General features: G+C 40.6%; 1 protein-coding gene across 1 annotated transcript in view; it reads right to left on the bottom strand.

Annotated features, from left to right (window-relative positions):
* Rep (Rab escort protein) overlaps positions 1–26,412 on the bottom strand; it is a 215,469-nt gene that overhangs the window by 174,815 nt on the left and 14,242 nt on the right. The window contains exon 2 of the mRNA XM_067142664.2: positions 8,284–8,350. Within this exon, the coding sequence (XP_066998765.2) occupies positions 8,284–8,350 (67 nt within the window). The remainder of the gene's footprint in view (positions 1–8,283; positions 8,351–26,412) is intronic.

Raw genomic sequence — 26,412 nt, 5'->3', positions numbered from 1 at the left:
TTTATTGAAATAGGCCGAAAAATTACTAACGAATCAAAAGGGAACGTGCGCTCCCTGAGTAACAGTACACTTGTAATTTATATATCCTTTATGAATTCACTGTCGTACATAAAGCAGATGACTAGATCAGCAGTAGTCGCGTCATCAGTGAGTATGCGTTTGAGTGTTTCCTGCAGGCCGAGCCTCTGTCTTAGGCCAGGGAGATCAGCACACTGAGGATTAGAGCCACGGTGAAGTCGACACCACAAAACACACTGGGGGGGGGGACTTTTCTCTCTAGGAGATAAGAGTGTGTAGATCATAAATGATCTATCCTCAGCCTACACAATACTATGGCCTCCCTCCGTGAAGGTCTGAAAGAGGACCGATGATCTATCCTCAGCCTACACAATACTATGGCCTCCCTCCGTGAAGGTCTGAAAGAGGACCGCCACAGGGTAGTTGTTTTCTTAATTGATCTCAGCTTGTTGGGAGTTTGGATAGCTAGCCACTCCGATTCCCAGGACGCCAAGATGGTTCAACGTAGCTGAGAACAAATATCCTTAGCAGGTACATTGACAAGTCTTAGAGGTAAAAGTATCGCTTCCTTTGCAGCTTCATCTGCAAGTTCGTTTCCCGCATTACCAACATGGGTTGGAAGCCACACGAAAGTGATTCTGGTGCCAGCATCACTTAACCTGGCTAGAAGGTCATGAATCTGTTGCACCAGTGGGTGTTGTGAGAAACAGGTTTCAACAGACTGCAGAGAGCTTAACGAATCTGTACACATAAGAAAGTGGCTTCTTTCGTCACCCAGTGCAAACAGCAGAGCTTCTAAGATGGAGTAAAGCTCTGCGGTATACACGCTACATACACTAGGAAGCGAGGTCTTTGTGCTCATGTCATCGGTGACGAAAGAGCAACCAACATTATCTCCGATTTTAGAACCATCCGTGAAGATATGTCCCGCAGCCAGTTATTGGTGAACGAAGTCCTGGAAATACCTCTGATAAACAGAGAAATCCGTGTTCACCTTGGGTCCACGGAGTAGATCTAGAATTATATCTGCCCACAGAACCAACCACGGAGGTACATCGCTAAAAGTTTGTTCAAGACAACCACCGATGTCGATATCCAAATCACGACACAGGCTATCGATTAGAAACCCAGCCGGCCATGTGGCATTCGGCAGGTTTTGGTACCTCTGGGGTACTAAAGATGCATTGATAGCCTGGATGTAGCGGCATTTCACGAATTTTGGCAGTGTACGTGAGGAGTAACTGCTGTCTCCTTATCCGTAAATGTGGAACTCTCGCTTTAGCGAGTAGGCTGGGAATGGGGCTAGTACGGAAAGCTCCCGTTGCCAGCCTAACTCCACCAAGGTGAATACTGTCTAAAAAGCTCAGCATAGATTTTGATGGTGAACCGTAAGCCGCACTTCCATAGTTAATTCGGGAGAGGACTTGCCACGTAAAATCGTAGCACCACCGCACTGTCAGCCCAACACGAAGTGGCGCTGAGAAAATTAAGCAAGTTAAGTACAAGGCAACCTTCAAGTGATGGATGTGGGGCTGCCACGTTAGTCTCTTATCAAAATGGAGACCCAGAAATCAGCAGGTGTCTACCACTGGTAAGACACTGTTCCGCAAGCGGAGCTCTGGTTCAGGATGCACAAGCCACCGTCGACAGAAGTGTACAACAGAGGTATTCGCCGCTTAAAATTGAAAACCATGTTGCAGGGCCCATCTGTCGATTCGGTTAATAGCTTGTTGTAGCTGTCACTCAGCAACCGCCACCCTTCCAGGGCGGTAATGTAGAGGTAAGTCGTCTACATACAGTGATGAAACGAGTGCGGGACCAGCAGCGGCAACTATGCCGTTGATGGCGATTACAAACAGTGTGACACACTGAACCGATCCCCAAGGTACTCCATTTTCCTGAACATAATACTGAGAAAATATATTCCCTACTCTGACTCGAAAGAGCCGAAGGGACATGAAGTTCTCCATAAACGTTGGCAAATTTCCCCGAAATCCCCACTGGTGTAGTGTGGAGAGAATCCCATATCGCCAGGTAGTATTGTAAGCTTTCTCCAGGTCAAAGAAAACGGCGACTAGGTGTTCCTTCCGGAGAAAGGCCTCCTGAATGTCGCTCTCCAGTCTGACCAGATGATCAGTGGCAGACCGATGAGAGTGAAAACCACACTGGTAGTTAGACAAGAGACCCTCCTCTTCCATGGCCCACACAAGACGTCGGTTAACCATCCTTTCAAATAGCTTACAAAGACCATTTATAAGGCATATTGACCTATAACTATCCAGAAATTCTGGATCTTTACCTGGCTTGGGGACTGGAATCACAATTCCCTCGCACCACTGAGATGGAAACACGACCCTCACTCCATAATCTGTTGAATAGGGTGAGGATATCCTTGAGACATTTGTCACTCAATGCTTCAGCATCTGACTGTGGATTTTGTCCGGTCCAGGAGCCACGTCGCTGCATAGCGCGAGTGCACTCCACAACTCCCACTCCGTGAAAGGCACATAGTAGAGATGTGAAGCACTAGAGACAAAAGAGAGATGGTGTGCCTCTGCTTCGCGCTTAATTGGAAGAAATGCAGATCTTGATCTTCTTGCTTCCATTATATTCTCAATTATTTACTTCAAATTATTTTCTTTACAGACATTCACCTCCAAATAAATTAAATAATAGATCACTACATTGATAAGGAAAAACCTATTCAAAGTACGAATGTTCCCCTTAAAGCTACGTAAGTCTTGACCCATATTACTATTGAAAAAACAAATATCAATCAAGTTGCTCGTCTACACAGAAAAGGATACCAACTCCCAGATCAACACAAAAGGCAATGGCTGCTATAGAAATGACAAAATAGTTTGCCATCAACCACATTTTTGATGTGCTATTTAGTTTAAAATGTAGATATGTTATTCAGACTTCATCAATGGTTTTTTTTTTTTTTTTTTTGCTAGGGGCTTTACGTCGCACCGACACAGATAGGTCTTATGGCGACGATGGGATAGGAAAGGCCTAGGAGTTGAAAGGAAGCGGCCGTGGCCTTAAGGTACAGCCCCAGCATTTGCCTGGCGTGAAAATGGGAAACCACGGAAAACCATCTTTAGGGCTGCCGATAGTGGGATTCGAACCTACTATCTCCTGGATGCAAGCTCAATGGTTTAAATTAAGACTATAAATTGTGTCATCAGTGTTTATATCATTATTGGTTATATGTCGTCGTTCAGGCAGAAGTCACGAAGTCAGAAATTGGCGGTTTTGAATTAGGTGCAAAACCATACTAATGTATCGGAATGTAGAACTTACTAAATCATATTGAGAAGCGTTCCATTGCTAACTGTACTTGCTATTTTCACTAAGTGAATTTTTCCAGTTTATTAGTCAAGCAGAAGTTCCTTAGTCCACTTAGTGACTTCTGCTTGGTGCAAGTTCTTCCTTTGATTATTGTTCAGTAGAATTCACATCGTATTATGCAGCTGTTATAACAATAAAATATGTGATTTATCTTTGGAAAGCAGAAGTCGCCTTATAATACATTATGCTAAACACCAAGAACCTGAGGATACCTCTCTAAATGCAGAATCTGAAGCTATTCTTATAGATGTAAGTAAGTACAGTAGATTCATTCTTCGAGTGGTCACGGACTTACTACATTCTCGTTTACATTCATTAATAAATCCGATTCTGTAGAGGAATAAATTTATTACGTTAGCAATCTTAACATTTTAGGCAGAGCCGGGTACAACTGAGGAGAATGGACTTGGCTCAAAGGAAATACAGGGCAATAAAGGCACCATCATAGCAGAATCGACTGCTGATGAAAATAGTGATGCAAGTTTGTGTAGAATTTTTTAGTTTTGAAATTTAAATCATAAAGACTTAACAGCTTTTCTAATTCTTCAATCTTCATTATCAGGATAGTGAATCTGATCCCTTTGGCTTTCCTTGCATGGATGATAGTGACAAGGATCCTGATTGGCTACCTTAAGATGATGATGATTGTAGTGAAATAGACCAGATGTGTAGGTCTAGAAAGCCTACAACAACCCACATGATTATTCCAGCAGAGTCATGTATACCTCCTGGCAACAACAGTTCTAATAATGTCCCAACAAAATCCCGGAACAAGGTGTGGCTGTTTGAATATGAGAGTAATCCTGTGACTGTGCGAAAGTCAAAGTTAGTGAAGAAAAGGATGATTGCAGTATTCTTCATTAAACAGGGCATCCTGACTAGGATTGTGCTAGAAACACAAAGGACAGTTACTGCGAAGTGGTACAGTGAGACTTGTCTGCCTCAGGTCATCCAGGCTCGCAAGCAGCTCCGTCCAAGGTCACGGCTCAATACTTGGCTCTTGCATCACGACAATGCTCCAGCACATCGTGCTAATGTAACAGTGGATTTTCTTGCCAGATCAGGGTTGACTGTGCTTGATCACCCTCCATACAGTCCTGATCTTGCCCCATGTGACTTCGCACTCTTCCCAGAAGTGAGAATGAAGCTGAAAGAGCAGCGACGAGGAGCTTCTGGCAGCATGGGATCAAGAGTGTGAAAATGTCGAAGAAAAGTGGCAGAGTTGGTTCAGCGACTGGTTTCGGTGTATGGAGAAGTGTATTGAGTGTGGTGTAAATTATTTTGAAAAAGTCTAAAGCGTTCACTCACATTGCAAAACTTTCCTAGTGCCCATTGTATGTGTAACAAAACCGAGGACAGTGATGGAAAAAGTAAACTGGCTGAAAGTAAAGTGCTTTAGATTTGAAAAGGATGCACCGGGTATTCTCAAATATCGATATGGTCATTCTGGAAGATACTCAGATAAATACTTTTGGCCGAGGTCGCCCAAAAAAGATGCCAACCCTTCAGAAGGCTTACAAAACTCCTTTCCCTATGTCAGAACAAAAGTACAAGGATCTTATTAGTCTCTACAATAAAGGAGTTATTCCAACAGAAATTCAGGCATGGTACTGCTCCTTACCCCATTTAGGTGCAGTGAGGGATCGAAATCCAGAACCAAGTGTGGACAGTGAAAGTGAGTGTGAAGCTAATGATGAGTAAAACATGACACAACAGTGAGAAAGGTTTACTGATTTACTGACATGCGTGTTTTAAATTTTTTATATTGTCACACTTACGTTCTCTGAATCATACTGTGTAGTTATTAGAAATAGTTCAAAGATATAATAAATAATAATAATATAATAATTTCATGCACCTATACATTTATTGTGAGCCAGTACTCTATTTTTGCCTTTATAACTACCTACGAGGAAGTTCATTCCTTTCCCGGCAGAAGTCACCAAGTCAAAAAATCTTAAATTTCTTTTAAATTTGGTACTTGATTTGCAAAAATAGTGAAATTATGGAAGTCGAAGTAATAGTGGCACAACACCAAAAAACATTAATACTAACTAATAATGCAAAACTGATTTTAGGAGTTGTTTGAAACATTAAAACAGCTAGAACTAAGAAGTAAGATTTCTGACTTAGTGAATTCTGCCTGAACGACGACGATCTATTCTTATTTCTTCCAATTGGAGCGTGGCTGAAGATGACCCAATATATATGGGGTCGAAACTAGTCCCAGTTTTATAAGACAATATACAAACTAAGAGTATTGAATAGGTGGACCCTTCCTACCCCTTGACAGTGATCAATTGTCAATACCAACTATAATGAAATTCATAACTTATGAAAAGAAATGCAAAGTTGTATCTCGCGGAGCTGGATGTATCTGCGAAATGTGAGGCGATGTGGTCTGCAATGACTGAAGGAATCGTAACTATCTTCATTAATGGAGATTCTGGGTACTGGGGGCACATTCTGTAGTCTGACAATACGGTGGAGTTTTTGTCCACACTCGTGATGACTGAGTATGTGCCGTCATGGAAGACCCATGCTTTTCCCATGTAGCTTTCTTACTTTCTCGAATTGCAGGCCTTCCCGCACAGACACTTAAATGTGATATGAATGGCCATCGTACGATTCCAACAATAATGCTTAAAAGCCCATCGGCGATCACGCTGGCCGCTGCAATTTCGTCTGTCCAGCATGGGACCTGTTTCCAGCAACGAATACCAGACAAGGAAGGAATTGTTTCTCTGGAGCAGCCAAAATTCCAGTAGTAATGGAAGAAACGTGCTCATCAACAGACTCCAGCATATCACTGGCCATCTGAGCATTTTGAAAATTCTGGCCAATTTGCCCGCCGAAGTAACCAGCGCTTGGGTATTTCGGGCTGTCTTTGATTCAAGAGAGAGAGAATTATCGGGAAGTGGTCACCATCACAGAGGTCGTCATGTACTTGCCACCGTAGCAGGGGAACTAGCGCACGGCTGCACAAAGTGACATCCAGGTATGAGAATGTGCCATGTGCGCTGCTGAAATATGTCGGTTCCCCTGTATTAAGCATGCAAAGATCGAACAGGTTTATCAATCACTCGAGAATCCTCCCCTTAGCACAGAAAGACTGAGAATCCCAGAGTGTGTTACGGGCGTTCACGTCTCCCAGCATGAGGAAAGGAGGTAATTGAGCAGTTAAATCTTGTATTGCATGGATTTCAAGAGCGTAGTCCAGTGAAAAGTACGTTGCACACCGCTGTCATTACTGGCAACAGAGCGCGAACAGGAACTGCATCTAGCTGAGTATGGAGCGGAACTTCATCGCTGAAGATGTCGGAGCGAACTAGGGTACAAACACCCCCAGTTGCCGCGCCATCCACAACTACTCTGTCTTTAGAATAAAGACTATATCCTCTCATAGTCGTGTAATGTCCAGGTCTCAAACAAGATTCCTATAGACAGACTATGGAGGCTGCAGCAACGGTTATAAGTCGACATATCTCAACTAGTCGACCGTGATAACTATTACAGTTCTACTGGAATAGTGCCATTGTGGGGATTGGTAGTGTAACGAAATTTGGGCAACTACTTGCCCTTCTTTTCGTAAACTACCTGCCATTTTCTGACTTTTTTGTTGTTTTCTAATTTTTCATCATCACCATCCACAACAATGAGTGCTTCGGTCTCCATTGTCTCCTCAGGTTGTCTTAGAGACGGAACACTCCATAGATGGTGAACTCTCACATTTGGAGCGGTAGGCTGTCTTTCTGGGCGAACTGGGTTCCCCAGAAAGGGATCGGAGCAGAGGCCGTCCAGGTGTCTCACTCTTGCCCACCCTCTCTTTAATCTTCGAAAGAGAGCCAGCAGATTGATTGCCGGTCTTCTTAGGGGATCCTGCGACCCCCAGTGGGGTTGGTGAAGGCTTCTCCAACTTTTTAGGGGAGCGCTGGCACTTCCCCGTCTCCTCCTTTATGGTAATCTGGATATTATATAAATAATAAAATCTAGATCAAAACTTAGAACTACAGGTTCCCTAGTTTTCACTTTTGCTAGTTTGCCATAGCAGGGACGATATAACCATTCCTTTCAAGTGTCTGATGCAAGGCTAAGGAATTCCCTTCATGTTAGTGTTAGGAATTGCACCTCTTGTCTCTTTTAAGCAGTTGTGCCAAGATTACCTATTAAATATATAATCTGTTTGTGTGAATATTAGTATGAATGAAAGAAAGAATGAGGTTAGGATTTTCAATTTTATATATTTATCATGTTTTCTGAAGTTTATACTCATTATATGGTCGAGTGTAAGAGGTGTAAGACAAGACTGTGAACCCTTACCACCAATGAAGGCATGAAATAACTGAATAATAAGGACAGTATTGCAAAAACTGTTCATTCTTTCGAAGGATACATAAGAAGTTATTAAACAAAAAATGAAGTGTGTTTCAAGAAAATTTTATACTGTGTGAAAAATTAGCAAAGTTTTTGATAGCAAGAAGGCACTGATGAAATTAAGAATTAGTCTACAATGACGTTCCATTTACAAAATCTTCAAGACTACCTTCCTGCAATGTTGAACAGTCATTCGTTTCAAAACAACAAGCTCGGAATTGTGATGGAAAACTTTGAGAAAGTGTTCCTTGTTCACTGCAACAGCCACTTTTAATCCATGGCTGATTCAACATAAATGAGTAGTGTTTTTTTTTATAATACACACTTACATGATGTAATACTGAAACAATATTTTTATACATATTTTTCTTTTTTACTACATAAGATTAATATTTTGAAGCTCTTTAGCACATAAAAATCTGTTCCTTAGTCATAGCAAAACTAAGTTACCTACCTCTTCCCCCAAAAGTTCATTCTATAACATAACCATTGAACTTTGAACAATAATATATATGTTGCATATTGAGGCAATATTACCTGTCCAAATGCAGCACTTTCTTTCCTATTCTACTTGCTGCTGCTGCTACAATGGATTCGGTCATACCTGAAAAAATTGATACAAAATATACAAGATATTATTTGTACATTAACATTAAAAACTAAAACTAAATGAAATATTTGTTATAGATTTCCATCATTTCCATTACAAAAAAAAGTAGTCTGTTTTACTTATGAACTCTGGCCAAGACCCAGCAGAGGTTTTGTGTAATGGAAGTTCAAAACTTCCCTTCGAATGTAAGTTGTCAATATGACTACCAGTATAGAGTGCTTAATAACATCTACACTAACCAGACCCTCACAAGCTGGCAACATACCCTAGTGCAGAGGAGTATTATGTAACAGTCACCTTCAAACATACTACCTAGTGTATAAGTCCTGTATACTCCTACTTGCTGAACCATGTGCATGAAATATTATTATTAAATAGAAAAGCACACAATGTGCATGTTGCATATTATTACAACTCTATAAACTGTTATTCACTGTGAAGTCGCAAAATATGGATTGCTATATTTAAAATGAAAGCAGATTTAATGAAATAAGTCGCATTAATTTGTTTCAGTAAATGTTTGGTTCCCAAGCTACAGGACATAGTATTCAGAGCCCTAAGCAGGAATGATGTGTCTTGTACGGTATTAACTCTGCTAGAATGTGAAAGGAGGCATGCCAGCCAGCAGAAGAACTTCATTAAAATCTCTTGTGTATTGTCTGTTTTTACATTAAAGAAGTAGCTTCCAGAGATGTCTTTATTGGATGGTCTACTACATACATCATCATCATCATCATCATCATCATCATTTCCCTTTATCCAGCTGTAGCCGGGTAGGGGCAAATATGGTTCCTCTCCACTTTCTTCGGTCTTTCCACCACTCCTCCTCCAACACTGTGTCCCAGTCCAGGTTTCTTTCTATAATGCTGCGTTGGATGGTATCCTTCCATCTCAATCGTGGTCGTCCACGGCCTCTCCTTCCTTGGATTTGCATTTCCATCACCCTTTTTGGCATTCTTTCGTCGCTCATTCGCTTTATGTGCCCAAACCATCTCAGACAGCTCTTCTCTATTCTATCATTCATTTTTTCCACTCCAATTTCTTCCCAGATTTTCTCATTCCTTATTTTGTCTCGTCTACTCTTCTGTATCATACTCCTCAAGAATTTCATTTCGGCTGCCTGTATTCGACTCTGTATTCTGCTCCATAAGTTGTTATGGGTACGTAATACATCTTGTACATAGTATCCTTTGCTTCCATTGGCATGTCTTTGTCCCATAACATATTTCTTACACTATGATAGAAACAACTTCCAGCTTGAATCCTTTTACTAATCTCAGCATCCAGTCGAGCATTCTCCATTAATTCACTCCCCAGGTATTTAAACGTTTCCACTACTTCCAGGGGCTTGTCTGCAAGTCTAATCTGACCTTTCCCTTCTTTCTCCCCTCTAGACATAACAAGAGTTTTACTCTTTTCTACACTTATTTTCAATCCACATTCTTCAATCTTCCCATTCACCACATTCAACTGTTCTTGAACCTTCCTGTCGTCTTCTCCCCAAATCACAATATCATCTGCAAATAACATCATGTTCATTTCTCTTCCTTCATACGCTGCTTTTGCTGTTCTCATGATGTCATCCATTACTATTGTAAACAGAATTGGTGATAGAACACTTCCCTGTCTCAGCCCACTAGTTATTTTGAACCAACTTGTCCTGCCAACTTGTGTTTGCACGCAACTGCAACATTCCTTATACAATGCCATGATCATTTTTATTAATCCCTGTATAATTCCTTTTTGCACCAGGCTGTCCCAAACTTTCGTCCTGGGGACACTGTCTTATGCCTTTTCAATGTCAATGAATGTCATCACCATAGCATTCCTGTACTCCCAATGCTTTTCCATTAGTTGTCTCATAATGAAAATGGGCTCTATTGTTGACCTTCCACTTCTGAAACCAAACTGATTTTCCTGTACCTGCTTCTCAACCCTCAACCTTATTCTACTTTCCAGTATCCTTTCCATTATCTTAGCAACATGGGATATTAGAGTAATTCCCCTGTAGTTCTTCAAAACTTTCTTATCACCTTTCTTGAAAATTGGGATGATTATTCCTTTTTGCCAATCCTCAGAGACCTCCTTATTCTCCCAGACATTCCTGAGAACCCGATATGTCCACTGCAGGCCTACAGCTCCAGCTGCCTTTATCATCTCCACTGAAATTTCATCTATTCCAGCAGTTTTTCCATTCTTCATCTTTCTTACTGCCATTTCAATTTCATTCATTGTAATTTCTTTATCCATTTCTTCGTCAACTAATTGCCTTTCCTGGTCATCCATTGAATGACTCATCCGTTCTTGTGTTCAGCAGCTTCTGAAAATACTCTCTCCATCTATTTCTTATTTCTTCTGGCTTTGTTAAAATTATGCCACCTTCATCCTTCACAAATCTGGTGTTTACTTGATCTCTCTTTTTGTTTCTTAAGATACCATACAGTAATTTCTTGCTGCCCTGCATATCATCTCTCGATTTCTGTGTGAATAAGGCCCAGCTTTTCCTCTTTTCTTCCTCCACTACTTTCTTGGCCAAATTCTTTGCCTCCACATATTTTCTTCTTTCTTCAGTCTTAGATGTTTTCCATGCTTTCCATGCCATTTTCTTTTCCTTCACTTTAATCTTTACCCTATCATTCCACCAGTGTGTTTCTTTGTCCTTCACATTTCCTGATGTTCTACCACACACCTTTTCTGCACATCCAACCTGTGCTTCCTTAAATCTTTTCCATTCCTCTTCAACATTCCCCATCTCTGTCCTGGGTACCAAGGGTATTATTTCCCTTTGAAATTCTTCTTGTATGCTTTTCTCCTTCAACTTCCATACTTTAATTCTTTTCTCTCTTCTTAATTGGGGTTTTTCAATCTTTCCAACTTTCAATTTTCCTATCACAACTCTATGATCTCCACCAAAGGCTTCTTCAGGCATGGCTGTTACATCTACAAGGTTCTTCCGGTGTTCTTTCTCTATGATTATATAATCAATCATGGTCTTTGTTCGTCTGTCTCCCCAGCCATACCTTGTAATCTTCTGACTGTTGTTCTTCCTAAACCAGGTGTTTCCAACAATCATTTGATTCCTCATGCAAAAATCCACCAACAACTCGCCTTCTGGATTTACATTTCCATATCCAAAGGGCCCTACAACATCTTCCTTTCCTTGTCATTCCATTCCAACTTGTGCATTTAGATCTCCCATCAATAGTACTTCCTTATCTTCTATCTGTCTCTCCACTTCCTCTAAGAAGTCCTCTAGATGTTCATCTATGCAACCAGTTTGTGGGGCATACAACTGAAATAGATCTTTCACGCCATTTTCAAACTGGTGTCTCATCATCATCATCATCATCATCATCCTATCGCTGATTTACTTTGTATATTCCAGACATTCTTGGATTTCTCTTCTAAGTATGATGTCACTCCATTTTTTGCTTCAGGTCCTCAGCTGTAATACAGCCTGTATCCTTCTCTCAGAGGGATCTCCCCTGTACCCCTCTTCTTGGTCTCGCACAGTCCAAGTATGGCTATATCTTTTTTTATCATGAAGTCAACCAGTTCTTCTGTCTTTCCCGTCAGTGTCAGTACATTAACTGTTGCAATTTTGATGTAGTTGGGTGCTGGTTGCTCATTTTTCACAGTTCCCCCAGCACCTGAAGAGCTGCACGTCGCTTTTAGCAGGGTACGCCCTAACCTTTTCCGAGGCTCCATATCTGCTTTGTCCATATAGGCTATTGTTACGATGGGCTCACCACACCCAAAGGCTCTACTACATACATGCGGGGTGAAAATAAGTACAGAAAATTTAGAGGATCACCAGAAAATCTACAGGCCCAGTTTTCCGTACCCAATTTACTGCTTATCTACACTAGTGTCCAAAAGTTGCTGCTAATGATTATGATGCTTGTTTTAAGGGGACTAACTTCAAAGGTTAGCTGCCTCTGTGGATCCGTGGTAGAGTGTCGGCCTCCGGATCTCAAGATAGCGGGTTCAAACCCGGCAGAGGTAGTCGGATTTTTGAAGGGCGGAAAAAAGTCCATTCGACACTCCATGTCGTACGATGTCGGCATGTAAAAGATCTCTGGTGATACATTTGGTATTTACCCGACAAAATTAATTAAATCTCAGCCATAGACGCCCAAGAGAGATCCGGTTTACTCTAGGTCCGCTAGATGGCAGACAGAGTAAACCGGAACGTCGAAATTGACGAGCAGACAGCCAGATGGCGTCAATTCGAAATGTCTGCAAACGGTAGCTGAGGCCATACGATTATTATTATTATTATTATTACTTCAAAGGTCATTGACCCCTGTCCAAAAGTTAAGCATAAGTTACGAGTAAGCAGGGCAACAGAAAATAGACTGCAAATCGCACGACATATGCACCTACTAACCTTACGTGTTCGCTCTGTATAGGAAAGGAGTGTTCCCTACTTTGACTAGCGCCGTAACCGCAAGGTAAACACAGCCAGTGCCTGCGCCCCATATTCCCTCTCAGTCGTGTCTGCCCTGTTATAGTGTGCGGAATATAGCCTCGTGGTGAACATGACAACATAATGGCACAACGATGCCATTTGGATCCAGTTTTGCAGCATAGAATACTCAGCTGCTTGGAAGCAGTCCAGACACGACCAAAGTTGCCGTATCCTTGAATGTGCCACAAAGCATCACTTCCAGGCTTTGGAGATGGTTTTGAGACACAGGAGATGTTAGTCCCAGGCCAGTACCAGGTCGACCAAGAGTAACCACCCCACAGCAGGACCGGTATCTGGCCTTAACCGCCCGACGAAATTGGAGTGCACCTGCAAGACAATTTTGGACGAGCTTGCAGTCGCCTCATGGGTTGCCGTTTCCCAGCAAACTGTGTACCGGAGGCCCAGAACAGCAGGGCTGTTTGCCTAACGTCCAACGGTGTGCGTCCCGCTCATTCCAGCACAAAGAAGACCCCGTTTACTGTGGAGCCGTCAACATCGAAGTGGACCATGAATGAATGGAGGCATGTGCTCTTCACAGATGAATCCCGCTTCAGTTTGCAGAAAGATTCCTGTCGCACATTAATCTGGAGACAACCGGGCAGCCGATACAACAACAGGAACATTGTGGAAAGGGACCAGTATGGTGGTGGTGGCGTCATAGTGTGGGATGGCATCATGTTGAATGGCCGTACGGACCTGCACATCTTCATGTGTGGTCCAAGGAACACTGTTAACGCTCGGAGATACAGGGATGAGATACTGAGACCACATGTTCGACTCCAGAGGTGCAGTTGGTCGAGACTTCCCCTTAATGGACGATAATGCTCGACCGCACCGCGATACTCTGGTGAGTTAATTTCTGGCTGGGGAAGACATTCATCGCATGGACTGGCCAGCGAGGTCTGCGGATCTGCATCCTATAGAACAAGCCTAGGATGCATTGGGTAGGCGAATTTCATCCAGTCAGCCTCCACCAAAGAACCTCCAAGACCTTCGCATGCCCTTTTGGAGGAATGGAATCGACTGGCACAAGGGCTCTTGGACCATATGAAGAACATGCCACGTCGCTGCAAAGCATGTGTGGCCGTTAGGTGTAACCATACACCCTATTAACAGCATATTTTGTTGTGGAACACATTGCCAAGTTTTGTTAGTTGTCAAAGGTGTACCTTAGCTATCAGAACCTTTTTGACACTGTTTTTTGGACAAGTTGTGCGACATATGGTGTGTGGTTCAGCTTCCGTTTCTTCAGCAATCCGCCTAACATTCCTATCAGGCGGTATGGCCTCGTTTAGTGATTATGCTAAAATTTTGGACACTAGTATACTAAAGAAACAATGGATATTTTCAATTGGTAGGTACTGAGGCTATATTTCTAAAAATATAAACAAATCAGTCACGCAGTATACAGGAAACCCACTCGCACAGACAGGCACCTACATGCCTCGTCTCATCATCACCCATCACAAAAGCAGGCTGTCCTAAGATCATTGGTGAACAGGGCCATAGTGATATCTGACGCAGAGCACCTCGAGGAAGAGAAAGAACACCTCACGAAAACCCTCAGGAAAAATGGCTACTCACTCAACAACATCCGACGAGCCCTTAAAAAAAAATCAGAAGAGAACAAAGAAAAGGCCTCCGTAGGAGAAAACAATGTGAAAGAAGAACTGAACCGCCCGAAAACAGCGATACTGCCATACATTAAAAATACTACAGACAGGATCGGCAAGATACTGGACAAATACGACATAAAAACTATCTATAAACCTCACCGGAAGCTAGCCCGTTATCTACCAACAGTAAAAGACACAATAGAATTACAGGCCCCTGGAGTATATCACATTGAATGTAGCTGCGGAGCCTGTTATATTTGTGAAACAAAACGTCTGATCTCCACCTGCCTAAAAGAACATATCCGTCACACCAAGAACCAAAACAGATATTTCAGCGGTAGCCAAGCATTCCTACGAAACAAGGCACGAAATATCATTTGACAAGACCAAGATCCTAGCAGCTATCCCTTGGAATCTGGAAAGAAAAATCCGCGAGGCTATCGAAATCAAGAAACATCCGAACAACATAAATTTAGAAGGATATAAAATCAGTACTTCTTGGATGCCTATCATTCATAGTTTAAGACACACAGACCACAACATAAACACACGGGCCGGAACCCCATTACATAACAGCGCGGGCAAGCTCCCACTACCTGGCTGTGACACATACCTTCCAGAATATTCACGAGACAGCCAGGGCTTACGTCAGCCAGATAGGCTAGGATACAAAAGGCCGAGGTCAGGGCCACTCTAGTAGTGTAAATTTCTGCCTGGGAGACTGATTACCTCAGATCGAGTAGGGGTATTTTTTAGTCGCCTTGATAAAGAATACTGCAATGTATTCGAAACGTCGGCAAACTGTATGTGATGTGCAGACAACTACAACACGGTTAAACCCGGAAATTAAATAATTCTTCACACCGTGGAAGCTTCACTTCTAAGATAAATCATAATGAGAATTGTGATCAGAGACAATCTAGAAAATAATACAATGGTTGGTATTTAGCGCGTACACTAGCTCTCAACATCCTTCAGTTTACTATTTTGATGTTGCAATTTCAACCTTTCAAACAGAAATATACACTACTATTAATCCTTGTCTAGTCGCGCAAAAATTATTACTCTACTAGTCGCGCACGGAGGTAACCTCCGGGGTTAAAAATGCGCATAATTTTGTTTGCAGTATTCTTCGGTATAATTAAAAGAAACCCTTTTAAGTACTTATATGTTATTCTTACACAGTTTGTTTGATGTAATATCAGAATACTGTAGACCTTAACTATGACGAATGGTCTTATGATATTAAATTCACGAGACTCGCCATTTCCTACAATGATCACATCATATGAAATAATATTTTTTTAAATATGTTTAGAAGAACAGAACAACAAAGTCATCGACCTAGAAAATAAAAAAATAAATGCACTAAAATATAAGGTAATTTGCTTATTCGCACATGAAGGAAACATGCAGGCGATGTCACTCATCACAATAATGATCCCACACTCACACACAGGATGCACGATCGCACCGAAATGCTGACAGGACGAGTCCAAATGAACAAGGCGAGAGGTATAGGGGTGGGGGGACCAACAGTTCAACTGGGAAGTTCAGTACCGTGCAAAATAAAATCGGCCCGGAAGAAATCTCCGTGAGCGACTAATTAAGGGTAAAAGGTCTCAATACTAAAGTTAAATACAAAGTATAACAAGCATACTAAAATATGCAATATGAAGTAGGCATCAAGCATAAAGTAAGAGGTATAAATGCTTCTGCAGTATTTGGTTCGTTAAGACATTAAGACATGTTTACAATGGATTTTACTTGAGATGCACAAGAGAACCAAGCTCGTTACATCACTTCCAAGTAGCATGGCATACAAGATGTGAACTACTTATCTCTCAATATTTGCAAAAGTTAGTTCTTAGAAATTAAATGAGAAGCCTGCAACACTCCTGAAAGCACAATACATACTGTATGCATCTCCACTGAAGTGGATATAATGCATGCATGTTGACAAAATCCAAGCCTTTTTCAATACAGTAACAATGATACCAATCATTAATTTCTTAAAGGCAATGCCTTGTCGATATAAACAGTTGTCTATCTTGTGCCTTTCTTTTCATTGTCATGTAACTTCTGATGAGCCAATGGAGAAAATAAACATCAAATCTGAATATCAGTGGTAATACTTCACCAGAAGAGATTCGAAAAGACTTGGAAAGATAACAAAAGAAAAAAGACTGTGGTCACCAACCCAACCTCGCAAGTTAAGAGCCCCTGAATCCAACAGTTTAGAGGCCTGACACAGTTGTTGCTTGCAGTGTCATTTCACGACTTAAGATTCCAGGAAGGAAGAAAACATTCATCGGTAGTACGGGCAAGGTCAACCACATGCTACAACCCTGCGTCAGGATCGTTGTCTTGCCTTTAATGTCTGAAAACATCCACCCAGCACAGGGCCTGCAATGGCTAGACACTGCACAGGAGCCTCTGGGCTGGGCTTCAAGGGGTTGTTCTGTATGCTCGGCAACCTGCCAGATGCATACCACATTGGACCCAGGAACAGTGGGATAGTGTCCTCTTTATAGGTAAATAGTGGTTTAACCTGGAGAGTGACGCGCCTTCTGTTCATCTGACGCACCCCTGAGACACGTTTTGTTATGTGGTAAGGAACGATATGGTGGCACCAGTGTTCTCAATGAGGGTGGCATCATGTTGGGAGCACATACCACAATGCATGTGTTCTCTAGGGGTACTGTGACGGGCATTATATGTAGGGATGACATCCTCCAACAGTGTGTGCGGCATTCTCATGGTGCACATAGACCTGAATTCGATCTGATGGACGAGTATCTGCAAAATGATATCACCCATCTAGAGTGTGGCCAGCTCACTCTCTGGACTTAAATCCGATAAAATATGCATGGGAAACTCCAGGCCAAAGGATTGTAGCCCTAACACCACCACCACAGACCACTGTTGACCTCCAAAGGGCGCTTGTCCAGCAATGGGATGAGTTACCGCGAGTCATGCTGGGCAGCCTGATTCAGAGTATTTAGAGCCGTTGTGCAACCTGTATTGCCATGGGAAGTCATCACACCCTGTACTGACATTCTGTATGCCACCGGTGGAGGGATACCACACGCTGTTAGTGCCACCCACTGTCCATGTTTAGTTTCCTGTATACCTTGTATCAGTAACACTGTCACGAGTCAAATTGTCGCCAGGGCACGTTTTAGTGCACACATTATCACTGCGTTCTGTCTTTTCGTGGATCCTTAACTTATGGACATGAGTGTATTTAACAGCATGAGATTTAAAAAAAAAACATGAAGTGTGTTTTTCACATAACTGATAATTAAGATATTTCATTCCTCAGGAAATCCTGGAGAAAACGATAACAGGAACTTTCCAGCCAAACTTCAAGAGGTAGGCTATCTTTCCTTTACAAGCAATAGAACTCTATAGGTAACCAATGATCTATATAGGAGGCAAACAAGTATCCAGCAACAAAATGTAAAATTGTCATGTCAGGATTTTTTTCTCTGAATTTTTTTAAACTATGAAGTAGTGATTGAAAGAAGAAAAGAAAGGTCTCTAACTGCACACGATACGATGTAGGTGATTTCCTAATACTTCTCTGTATATCTTCTCTTAGTAATATTGATTTTGGAATACTAACCATACTAAAGTAGGCTATATAAGAACCTCAATAATTCGAAACTGATTAATTCAAAATCCCGCCTAATTCAAAGAACATCTCGTTCCTGGAAACATGAGGTGCAGCTTTGAATGCTATTTAAAATAATTCAAAATACGGATAATTCGTAATTCAAGGAACAATGCCCAGTCTCAGTATCGAAATTCAGACTTAATTAAAAATTGTCAAATTTTTCAGACAGATTTTTACAGAGTAATTTAAATTAAAAATTTCTCCACATTACGACAGGATGAGTCTTCCAGAATGTGCAAGGGTAGCTTTCCGCTACAGATGGGCAAAGTAGTTATTCTGTTTGTGGAACAGTTCCAGTTATGATTATAAAAATCATTTAAGTGCTGAAGAATGCCATTCTTCTTTGCCGTGTGTTTTCGGTGAGGCTTCCCCTTCTAGAGCCACAGTTGGAAATCAGTTTTGCGAGTTTTCAAGGGATCGGCAGTCATTTGAAGATGAACCTGATAGCCCAGCAACAGCTGTGATGCTGTGAGGAAAATGATCAAAGAAGATGCACAGCTTACATTTTGTGACATTGAAGGGACTGTAAATATTGGGTCAACATCAGCGCAGACCATCATTCATAATTATTTAGGCCTTACCAAGAGATGTGCCCATTGGGTGCCACATTCGCTGATAAAAAGCCAAAAGGAGGCGACAGTGGACTGGTGTCGTTTCATGCTAGAAAAATTAAATGGAGGGCAGTCCCAAGACGCCTACAATATTGTCGCAGGTGATGAAACATGGATCTACTGTTATGACCCTGAAAGCAAGAGACAGTCTTCTGTGTGGTGCTTTCCTGGGGAAGACCCGCCCACAAAAGTTAGACGACTGGGTGAGTTGGCTGTGCAGTTAGAGGCACGCAGCTGTGAGCTTGCATCCGGGAGAATAGTCGATTTGAACCCCACTGTCGGCAGCCCTGAAGATGGTTTTCCGGAGATTCCCATTTTCACACCAGGCAAATGCTGGGGCTGTACCTTAAGGCCACGGCCGCCTCCTTCCTACTCCTAGGCCTTCCTTATCCCATTGTCACCGTAAGACCCATCTGTGTCATGGCGTAAAGCAAATTTTTTTTAAAAAAAGTTCGACAAAGTCGGAGCTCTGGAAAGAACATGGTGGCAACTTTATTTTTTTTCATGAAAATGGGGCATCTCACTTCTGTGACCTTGGAGATGCCGTAGAGTCAATGCTGAATGGTACGTGAATGAATGTATTCCCAAAGTCCTCGCCACATGGAGGTCACAGCACCCGAAGTCCAAGAGTGGGCACCTTCTACTGCATCACGACAATGCATCTGTGCACAGGGCTGCCAGAACAATGGACTTTTTGGAAAAGGAAAAAGTGCGAGTGTTACCTCAACCCCCTATTCACCTGACCTGGCCACCATGTGACTTCTTTCTGTTCCCTAAGACCAAGGGGGTAAAAAAAAAAAATCGTGGGCAGCAGTTTTCATTAGATGAAGAGGCTATTGCAGCGTACGAGAGTGCACTACGCGACATCCCGAAAGAAGCTTGGACAGAGAAGTTTTCTAAGTGGTTTCAGAGAATGGAAAAATGTATACGTGCTAATGGAGAGTAGTTTGAAAATTTGTAATTGTTGTTTTGGAAATACATTTTTTCCTAACACACTGCTAAAAACTTTCAGCATAGCCATCATAACAGTTTACTACAAACATTATTCCTAATAGCCTGCACAGAACTTCAGTCAGAACTACCTTGTTAATAGTTTCTTCTTTAGGAGAGAAACTGCTAGAATATCAAGAACAAATGGGAAATTGTTCCATTTCCAGCAGAAAATAGCCCTGTCATGTCAATGGTCTTCAAATTTTATCTAAGAAAGTTGTCATGGGATTACACTGTAATTATACTCTTTTTCCTCATTTACTTTCCAGGATTACATAGCATGTAACAATTCTTGTGTTTCTTCCATTTTCTGCCAATCAAAGAACCTTCTCAAAACCAGAAAATTTCTTTAAATGAACTGGCTATGATGGCATGAACACTGTGATGACGAACACTTCTCAAGCCGACTCCAAGGATATGTACAAGAGTTTCAATGTTAGTCTCTGCTATGGGATCCATAGTCACAACCCCAATGCTCAAGTTACAAGCCCCTGGAGGATTTTAAGTAACATGGAGCCCGACATCAAATGATCTGTTGACAGGTCCACCACATGGCAAATGGTTGGAAACAAGAGAAAAAATAAATTCTTTGTAACCTCAGTTACTGTGGTTAGGCATTTTAATTTGATGCCATCTAGACTGCTTGATCGACTATTTCAAAGTTGTGTTTTACTCTACCAGATGGCAGAATAACACTGATCTCTCTTAATTGAACAATGGCTGAGTTTTCAATTAATTTTGTTGGTTGTATGTTGAGTGCACAGCCTAGAGGCTGGCTTGATTCTCAAATCCACCAACAGCTGTCATAGATGGCCTAGGCATCACTGAAGAGGCAAACTAGGGAAATGAGGAGTGAGGTAGTTTCCTGTTTCACACTGATCCAAAAATTGCTATTATATATCAGTCTGCCCACCCCACTGAAATGCATGTACCAACCAACCCTATAAGCAACATTTCCACACCATTCATAACAGGAAATGGCTGCATATGGTATAGTGTTACTAGCATCACTCATACCTCTGTCATCTTCAAATCATCAAAGCCAAATATGGGAAAGTAACCAATTTGTTCTTGCCCAAACAAGAAAACACAGTGCACTGTAACACAAGGTCTCACCAGCAAACTCAATTTTACTGGGTAAACACCAAATGTATCACCAGACATCTTTTTAATACCAACATCATACAACATCGAGTATCAAAAGGACTGTTTTTCCACCTTTCAAAAATCTGACTACCTCTGCTAGATTTATACCCAACATCCAGGGATCTAGAGGCCAACAATCCACCACTGATCCACAGAGAGAGTTAGAGTTCTTTATACAAAGCCCTAATGAAACAGATGAGCAGAATAAACATCAAGGAGGAAAGGCTGAAAAGTAGCCATAATTGAGGAAATTAAGTACGGTAGTATCATAAAACACTCTTGGGTAGGTAGATGAAAAGATCTAAAATGGATAAATAAAAGATAAGAATTCTACCTGAAGGTAGTACATCAATCTGTAGGTGACAAGTGAGAATAATTCTATTTTCATGTTCACCCGTCGGGACAATTAATAATAATAATTATAACTTCATAACAAAAATTGATTGCCTAATTGAGTCAAGTGCAAGATTACTATCTTGTAAGTTTAACTGGCATATTTTTGAACACAAATAGGCCTATACTTTTTCAAAACAATTATTTTTCAAGACACGTCCACAAATTTCAAAGAAAAGTCAATCCTTCCAATTAATACACATCACACAGGTAATTAGGTAATTAAAGTATAAAAGAGAAGTAGGTCTCCCCTGTTCTTAAGTTGAGAGTCAACTGGGACTAGTAGATTCCTGAACTCTATTAATCCATTTCCATCCCATGGCTCTAATATGCAAGTACACTCACACAAAGCTTCATCTACTTGTTCATTCCAAAAAGGCCTCTATTCTTTAAGTATACATTTCTTCCCAAACATTCCTACATATCTGCGACTCCTACCACGCACCATCTAAAGGTATATTACCTCAATCTCAAGACAAAGACTCGAAATATAACTTAAATTTCCTCTCCAGTCTACCTAAATACTGAACGTAGGAAACATCCACATTCTTAGTTTGTCATAATTCCATTTTGCCTTATTTCACTTAGGCCCTATACCACTCAAGTTTCCTCCTATAATTCACTTCCACAACTGGCTTCACGTTCCGCCAACACAGGTGCCAAATTGGGCTCATCAGTTGGCAACTAGCACACTTACCAAGATGCATGGTTAGCGCATATAATGGAGGATACTGGGTAGGCTACTTGGAGCCAAGCAGTTGGTACACTAAGGCAAAATGCTGGCAATCAAGAACAAGTTAGCTGGAAAATATATAATGTCCAATAATGGGCCATTTATATTGAAAACTACTCTTTATAGCAATATAGTTGGACCGTTATTGGACATTATACATTTTCCAACTAACTCATTCCTAGTTGCCAGCGTTTTGCCCCAGTGTGCTAATTTGGACTCATCAGTTGGTAAATAGCACACATACCAAGACGCATGGCTAGTGCATACCGAGAAGCCCACTGCGTAGGCTACTTGGAACCTACCCACTGGGAACCCGGGAATCAATATCTATCATCTGATGGCCAGGCAGTCTTCAAATTTTTGAAAATGAGAAAGTCTCTCAGTGCATTGGCACTGCCGGTGGCTCCACTACTGGTATTATAAATTTACTCATTCAGAACAAATATTTCAGGTTCCCTATGGGAATCAACATCTTTATCACTAGAGCTCGGATGTTTAAAACCTAAAAATAGCCCAAATAAGCAAGCAAATATGACCTCAAAAGTGACGAAGTATGACGTAAAAATTACAAAATATCACCCGAAAATTATTAATGGCCATTTTAAAATAAGTTGTAAGTCGACCCGACAATTCATTTGATACATATTTGTTAACTTAATTCTTTATTCTTACTTTCATATTAATTTTCCGAATATACATGTTTAGCAGTTATTCACAGTCTATTGTCCTTGATTCACTTATACATTTGTGAATACATACCTATAAAGTATTAAATTCGCTAAGATTATAAGATCATACAATTTAAAATTCAAAACATGTTTGCTCCCTGAATTGGTAGTTTGAAATACAAGAAAACTAGAAATCAATATATTTTTTTAAAATATTTTGGAACGTTAAAGCCTAGATTTTATTAAGATTACCGAAATGCGATAAAATTTAAATTGAGCACCACGATATGAATTAAGTAGATGTCTTTCAATACATTATGGTAGGGCGGCAGGGCATTTAGTGCCAACTCGCATAACTTTTTCATTCTTATCTTCAAATGCAGTGGTACCTTCCCCTCTAAGAACATCATTATTTACCTTTCACACAGCGCAAAAACAGTCTTTTCAATTAAGCACGTTTTGAAGTTTCCATTTTACACAGTCGCCAACCATTCCATGTGATTGTTGTATTGAAAGTTCAACACTTCTCACAATTTCAATACTTGCACAAATTTCTAAGCTAGAAGCTTATAAGTGAGTAACTGCACTCTATATAATTCCAAAGTTGGACTTAATATATGCCAGCCAGACCTTCTGACAAACTGTTGGAAAACATTAAGGTCTAATAATATCACCCTGTGGATAACGATAAAACTGATTACAAACCGATCAGCTTGACGCGTTCCATGTAAGCACTGGGAATGCATTCTTTCTGATTATATTAAAAGACATTTACAAAATAAGCAATTTGGTAACTAGCACACTTACCAGGGCGCATGGTTGATTGCCTAATGGAGTCAAATACAAGGTTACCATATTGTAAGTTTAACTGGCATATTTCTAAACACAAATAGACCTATACTTCTTCAAAACAATTATTTTTCAAGACACGTCCAAAAATTTCAAATAAAAATCAATCATTCCAATTACTACATCTCACACAGATAATTACAGCATAAAATTATTGTAGGATCAGATAACGCTTCACCTACTCACTTCTATTCTCCAGAAATTTAGTCATCCACTCAAACACTTTCTTCTATTCAAACAGCCCTCATTTTCATCAGTAGTCTCCCATAATCTACCCTATCAAAAGCCTTGGATAGGTCAATAGTGACACAGTCCATTTTAGCTCTTGAATCTAAAATATCTGCTGTATCTTGCTGGAATGCAAGTTAACCTCACACAAATCTAAACCCAAACTGCCTTCTATCAAACCAAATACTCATCTTGCAAATGTCTCATAATATAATCAGAAAGAATGCATTCCCAGCGCTTACATGGAACACGTCAAGCTGATCGGCCTGTAATTATCCGTTTTATGTTTATCATCCTTTCCTTTGTACACTACGGCTACTACTAACACTCCTTAATGAAAATAGTAATAAAGTATTTCAGATATGGCACTATCACAACCCACTGCCTTTAGTATATCCCCAGAAATACTATCAATCCCAGCTCCTTTTCTAGCTTTCAACTTCTGTATCTACAGTATTAAGTTTTTATTATAATTTAATTTGTCAATTAGTCGCTGCCTCTGCCTAGACATTATCGTTATACCTTTACATACTGCCGACTGAATATTTCTGCCTTCTGTAAGTCCCAACATAACACACTCCCCTTGTTCATTAATGATCGCTGGAATGTCCTTCCTGGAACCTATATCTGTCTTGAAGTATCTATACATATCCTTCCACTCTTACCTAAAATGTATATGGCTGCCACTTATGTTTGCAATCATGTTATCCTTAGATTACTTTTTTTCCTAAATTCAATTTCATACCAAGCTCCTTTAACTCTCCTTACTCCTGCAACCATTCCTAACTATTTCTTTCTAAACTGCACCACCACCTTAATCTCTATTTCCCTATTATAATATAGTGTATGCTTACCATTCCTCATCACCTTTAAAACTGCATACCTCTTTTCACACTCCTCAATAACTGCTTTAAACCCATCACATAGGCTGTTTACATTTTTATTTACCATTCTCCACCTACCATAATTGCTTTTACAAAATTCCCTATGCCCATCTTAACCATATGGTATTTCCTAGTAGTCATATTTTTACAATCCTCTTGAATAAAACATTTCTTTAACTACAATAAACAGCTTTATGATCACTTATACCATTGATTACTTCAGTTCTATAGATCTCTACTGGTTTTATCTGCACTACATCTAGAATATTTTTTCCTCTTTTTGGTTCCATCACTTTCTGATTCAGCTGTTCTTCCCAGATCAGCTTATTCAACATTTCCTGTTCATGCTTCCTGCTATTCACATTCCCTGTCAGTTAACATTTGGTAAACCAAGATCATAGGATATAAACTTCATGGTTTTGACCCGTATTGAATTGTAAATATGAGTAATACTGTAACACTGGGATACCACTTGGTTGCTGTGGAGGGGTTTATGACCACATGTTGAACAGAGTGCTCACATGCACGCACGGAACTATGTGAGGTGGTGGTGATAGTTGTTTTAAGAGGAAATACAACTAGGTTAATTAAAGTTGATCCAATGTGGTCTCAAAAGAACTAGCAAATCTAGGTTATGTTAGCCAGTCTGTAAAAATGCCCACTAAACGGTCCTGGGGAGAACACAATCTGATTTCACAGTCAACAATGTGGCCATTTATCGAGACTTGAATAGGTTAGTAGGAAAGAAGGGAGTTCTTTCTTTTTGAGACCACTGCTAGTAGTAGTAGTAGTAGTAGTAGTAGTAGTAGTAGTAGCAGCAGCAGCAGCAGCAGCAGCCTGACCTTCACCAGGTGATTTATGAATAGCACGTCTGCAAGGCTCAGTGCATGCTTTGGTTCACGGAATTCAAATCAAATGTGCATGTTCAACATAACTTGAAAACAACTTATCAATGTCAAGATGGTCTGGACTGTTGAGAGTTACCAATTGAAGTGTGTATATGTGCGTGCGATTGGGAATTGAAAAATTAAAAATGGTTCTGTTAATTTTATATAATGTAAACGTAAGGGTAGTTGATAAATTTGTAAATTGAAAGTGTGTGTGTGTGTGTGTGTGTGTGTGTGTGTGTGTGTGTGTGTGTGTGTGTGTGTGTGTGTGCAAATGTTTGAGTGAGAGACAAGAGAGGACTGAATTAACGAGCTAATAAGCTGCATATTGTGTGGGTGTGTAACTTAAGCTTAATGAGAAAATAGTATAAGTAGTATAATTATAATTAGTAAAATTAGTAATAGGCAGCCTCAATATTATTTGTTGTATTGTGGTTGAGTGTAAGAGAGGGCCAGGTGCCCTAACTTCGCCATATGACAGAAGCCATAATAAATAAATAAAATAAAACCATTCACCAATGGTACAATCAATTAAAGGAAACAGGATGAGTAACCATAGGAAATCACCCAAGCCAGCCAGGAACATCAGAGGATAATGATGAGGATATTCACTTGTCGTGCATAATAAGTCCCAAGAAATCTATCGTACAGCAGAGTTTGAAATCAGGAATACCTGATACTACCATCCAAAATGTTCTGCATAAATGTTGACCAATGTACACCTATAAACTTAAACTTAGACATCAAATTAAACCAAATGACCGTGTAAAATGTAGTTTCTATGCTAGACTGATAACTTTTTGAGCTTAATACTGTTTAAGAGATGAAGCAACATTTCAAATCAATGGGTGTGTTAACCACCAAAACTGTAGAATTTGGGGATCCAAATAACCAAATGCTG

Source organism: Anabrus simplex, chromosome 3, assembly GCF_040414725.1.
Source record: "Anabrus simplex isolate iqAnaSimp1 chromosome 3, ASM4041472v1, whole genome shotgun sequence".
NCBI classification, from domain to species: Eukaryota; Metazoa; Arthropoda; class Insecta; order Orthoptera; family Tettigoniidae; genus Anabrus; species Anabrus simplex.
This window is presented reverse-complemented; position numbering and strand designations above follow the sequence as displayed.